Here is a 4,900-nt window from a genome sequence, read left to right as displayed (position 1 = left end):
ATGGACAAACACTTCTTGATAGTCTCCTTCCTTTTCTGCTTCATTGTAGGTGAGTCACAGACCTGAGAAGTGGGCTCCAGAGGCAGGATCTCAGGAGCCTTTGGAAACTCTACGTGTACAGGAGGTATCCATGGAGGGCTGAGCCTTGACCACGTTTATAAGGGAGGGGAAGCCATTCTTCAGAATGCTCCTCCTGCCTTACGGGCCAACTTTTCTGACCTTTTCAACATTCTGCCATTCCTCACCAGGGGCTCAAGCCTCTATGGCTGCCCCTTCCTACTCTTTCCCCATTCTGTCCCTACCATTCCCCATAATCTAAAATCCTAGCAAGATTTTCCTTAAGTCATCCTTTCCATTCATAAATCTGTATCCCATTTGCTGTGACAGCTGGTCAGTCTATAATGAATAATTTTGTAGTTTGTTTTAGACAATGACTTTTGATACCCTTATCAGGGAGTTTATATGAAAACAAGTGATTATAGGAGAGGAAATACTGGATGCTCTAGAATCAGAATTTTTAAATTGCTGTCTTAACATGGATGGAACAGGAAGGTATTATGCTAAGTGAAATAAGTCAGTCAGAGAAAGACAGACACCATATGTTTTCACTGGTAAGTGGATCTTGAGAAACTTAACAGAAGACCATGGGGGAGGGGAAGGGGAAAAAAAAGTTACAGAGAGGGAGGGAGGCGAATCATGAGACTCTTGGATACTGAGAACAAACTGTGGGTTGATGGGGGGTAGGGGAGAAGGGAAAGTGGGTGATGGGCGTTGAGGAGGTCACTTGTTGGGATGAGCACTGGGTGTTGTATGGAAACCAATTTGTCAATAAATTATATTAAAAAAATAAATAAAACAAGAACAATTATTTCTCACTAAAATTTTTTTTAAAAATTGCTGTTTTAAAATCTCTGTACCTTTGGTTACTCATCTGAGAAATGGGGAAATATTTACTCACGAGGCTCTTGTGATGATTAAATCAGATGCAAAGTGAGAAAGCATGGCCCAAATCAGATGCTCAATAAATGCTACTTTCCTTTCTCACCCAGGTGCACCAGGGAGAGGTTTTTTGTTTGTTTTATTAAACCTGTATTTCTGATTAGCTCACCCCACAATACCATGGGAAGTGTTACTAATATGTTGTAATTCATGAGGACTTTACATACATTCAATTCAAAGTTCAAAATTACAGAGTATATTACCTCATAATATCTAAGCGGCGAATGTTAATAACCTAGCTTGGGTAAAATATTTTTTTCTTTTTTTCTTTTTTAAAAATGTTTGTTTATTTTTGAGAGAGAGAGAGAGAGAGACAGAGACAGAGTGTGGGTGGGAGAGGGGCAGAGAGAGAGGGAAACAGAATCTGAAACAGGCTCCAGGCTCTGTCAGCACATGGCCCGACATGGGGCTCGAACCCACAAACTGAGAGGTCATGACCTGAGCGGAAGTCGGACACTCAACCGACTGAGCCACCCAGGCGCCCCTTGGGTAAAATAGTTTAAAGCATTCACCCTCATTATTACACTCCCACCTATCTACAGTGCTGCCAAGTTGGCTAGGCCATCATTAATAGAACCGTTTTAAAGCTGGAAAAACCAAAGTCATGGGGGCTAAATCTTTGCTCTGAGTTACCTAGGTTAAAACGGCCAAAATAGGGATCCGAAGAATCCTTTTATACTCACAATCGCATTTCTCTGTGATACGAAGTTGGTGAGAGCTCCAACTGCTTACTACCTGCTATTCTACCCACCACCAGCTCCTCATCCACCGCCCCCCCACCCCCCCGCCGTCACCCCTACTCCTCCACCCTCCACAATCAGGTCTAGATAATTCCAGCTCTTTCCAAAGTGTCCCTGGTCTGACACCAGCTCTACACTCTCCAGCAGTGACACCTCTGAAGTGCGTAACGTGCCACCTTCGCACACGGACAGATCGCTGTAGAAGAGGCTTTGGTTCCTGTATTGCTCAGACGTTTGAGTCGTGCATGTCTTTAAAGATCTTCCAGGGTAAGGTAGAGGGCCAGTGGAGGTACCGTGAAAATCTTAGAAAATTCTTAGGAGAGCACTTCAGCCATTTTGTATCTCAGACTACGGCCAGTCTAGGAGAGGAACCGACGAGCAGAATGCCTCTGAGCTCAGGTCCCTGTGCATGCAGACAGAAGAGGATTGGGGGAAATGAGACAGGAGGAAGAAGACGGGGGCCCTATATTCCCAACGAAATGGACCAGATTCTAACTCTGAAGACACTAAAGCACTAGTTGCTAATCTACCAGGAAAGGAAATGAAACAGCTATATAGAGTTGTAGGGACCTCAGGCAAACGAACATGAAGGGGGCCGGTGGTTTCTACATCTCCCTGCCTCAGTCCTCATGGTACGGATACGCTGTGAAGCCATCCCTAAACCCACCCTGATGCCTAATTAAATTTCCATGGGCAGGAATAGTGCCAGGTTTGACTTGTCTTTAGAAAACTTAGATCACTGACTTATTTTCTATGTTCTTTCTTATTACAGATAACATTCTGCAGTTATCATATATGGTGTGTCAGAAATTCTGCAGAGACTTGACATTTGATTTCCACAATCGGACTTACGTTCATAAATGTTGCAGATACAATTATTGTAACATCGAAATCTAAGATATTTGCCCTCCCGAGGCCTCACTCTGAAGTGTTGATGTTTCTCACCCTTCATACCCTGCCTGCCCTTGCTTTTTTGCCTTGTCTGTCTTGTAAGTACCCCAGCTGTCTCTTTAATTCAGTGTCACCCTTCCTGGCACTTCCAGCTCGGTTTCTATCTCAGTCAGAGGATAATGATTCTGAACAACAGACCTCTCCCATGACAGGGATTGGCATTTCTATACTCAAGAATCCTGTCCCAAGAGGCTCTGTACAGCGAAATTTAAAACAAGACTGTTCCCAAACCCTATGATCAGCTAAGATAGTTGAGGTGGACTAGAAGCACTTCAGCTGAACATTCACAAATACTTTTTCTTAAACTTCCATTTTTATCATTACTATAATTAAGCAGAAATAGCAGCAAAATGGATGGTGGGCACTTGAGATTTTCCTCTACAGACACAATCTTATTTTCCAAGTGGACAGTGTTCACTTCAAACTCAGTCATGATTTTCTTGGCACCTGCAAAGTACACCCGCATACAACGTTAGTATGAAGGAGAAAATAAGGAAATTCCTGCCACTGTGATATTCATAGCTCACACATGGCCACTTGTAGGTCTGTTAGTATGTAGTCCAGATACATCACAACTGTCCTTTCTTCTCTTTCCTCTCCTAATCTTTCTCTGCTGCTTACCTCTATGTTACAATATGCAAAAGGAACCAATTCAAACTGGATTATAAATTGAATAGGAAAAGTACCCAATAAAACTAGAAGAAAGCATAGCATGCATTTATAACTTTGGAATAGGCAAAGGTTACTTAAACATGACCTAAAAAGCAAAATCATTTTTAAAAATTGATAAATTAGACCACATTAAAATTAACAATGTCTGTTCACTAGAATGTATCATTAAGAGAGTAAAAAGGCAAGTTAAAGACTTGGAAGATATTTGCAATACTTATATCCTCCATAGAACTTGTATCCAGAATGCAAAAATAATTCTTACAAAAAGCTGAGGGACTTTATTATTTTTTTTTAATATATGAAATTTACTGTCAAATTGGTTTCCATACAACAACCAGTGCTCATCCCAAAAGATGCCCTCTTTAATGCCCATCACCCACCCTCCCCTCCCTCCCACCCCCCATCAACCCTCAGTTTGTTCTCAGTTTTTAAGAGTCTCCCATGCTTTGGCTCTCACTGAGGGACTTTATTACCACTAGACCTGACTTGCAAGAAATGCTGAAAGGAGTTATTTAAGCTGAAATGAAAAGATGCTAATCAATGGCATGAAAACATACAAAAATACACAATACACTGCTTTAGCCTCATGTACAGTCAGACCTAGAAAATTCTAATAGGATGGTGTGTTAACCACCTAACTATATAGTACAAAGGGCAAAAGGGAAACCATTAGTATAATTGTAGCTCCTGTAATTATTAATAAATACACAATATAAGAGATAAATAATAACCTCAAAATAAAAGGGGGGAAGCTTTTGTAGACAATCAAAGGAAATTACCATCAGCTTAAACTGGACTATTTAATCTACTTAACACTTGATCTCCACCATCAGACTTAGGTGCAAAAATGATGTAACTACAAGTATTGTAACTTCAATAAGACTCATGGTAAGCACAAAGCAAAAACCTAGAGTAGATGCATAAAAGCTAAACAAAGGGGAGAAAGAGCAAACGACCATGGAAAATATCAATTTGCAAAGACAGGCAGAGACAGAGCAAAGAAAGAAACAACATAGACACAAAACAACCAGAAAACAATCAATAAGATAGCATTAGTAAGTCCTTACATATCCATAACAACTCTAAATGTAAATGGATTGAATTCCCCGGTCAAAAAAGGGCACAGAGTGGCTGAATGGATAAAACAAGATCCAACTGTATGCTGCCTATAGGAGGTTCCCTTCAGTTTTAAGGACACACATAGGCTCAAAGTGAAAGCATGGAAAAATGATATTCCATACAAGCGGAAACCAAAATAAAGCAGGTAGCTACACTTATATCACACAAAACAGATTTTAAGCCAAAAATAGTAATAAGAGGAAAAGAAGGTCAATACATAATGATAAAGGAGCTAATTCATCAAAAAGATATGATAATTATAAATATATGCAAACTTAACATTGGAGCACCTAAATGTATTAAGCAAACACTAACAGATTAAAGAAGAAATAGACAATGACACAATAGTAGCAGGAAACTTCAATACTCCACTTTCAGCAATGGATAGATCATCCAGACAGAAAATCAATGAGTAAACA

The 4,900-nt window shown here is 40.2% G+C and overlaps 1 protein-coding gene across 1 annotated transcript; it reads left to right on the top strand.

Moving 5' to 3' along the window:
* Positions 1 to 2,636, top strand: PATE3 (prostate and testis expressed 3). The gene is made up of 3 exons (XM_060605155.1): positions 1 to 49; positions 1,884 to 2,006; positions 2,512 to 2,636. Exons 1-3 carry the CDS (start codon positions 1 to 3, stop codon positions 2,634 to 2,636), a joined length of 297 nt encoding a protein of 98 aa, XP_060461138.1.
* The last annotated feature ends 2,264 nt before the right edge of the window (positions 2,637 to 4,900 follow it).

Source organism: Panthera onca, chromosome D1 (assembly GCF_046562875.1).
Source record: "Panthera onca isolate mPanOnc1 chromosome D1, mPanOnc1 haplotype 2, whole genome shotgun sequence".
NCBI classification, from domain to species: Eukaryota; Metazoa; Chordata; class Mammalia; order Carnivora; family Felidae; genus Panthera; species Panthera onca.
This window is presented reverse-complemented; position numbering and strand designations above follow the sequence as displayed.

Excerpts from the sequence above, each read along its gene's own strand:
- PATE3 (XM_060605155.1), top strand. The coding sequence starts at position 1 with ATGGACAAACACTTCTTGATAGTCTCCTTCCTTTTCTGCTTCATTGTA. Across the intron at positions 50-1,883 it reads CCTTTTCTGCTTCATTGTAG|CAGTGACACCTCTGAAGTGC; the intron begins GTGAGTCACAGA and ends TACACTCTCCAG. Across the intron at positions 2,007-2,511 it reads GTCTTTAAAGATCTTCCAGG|ATAACATTCTGCAGTTATCA; the intron begins GTAAGGTAGAGG and ends TTCTTATTACAG.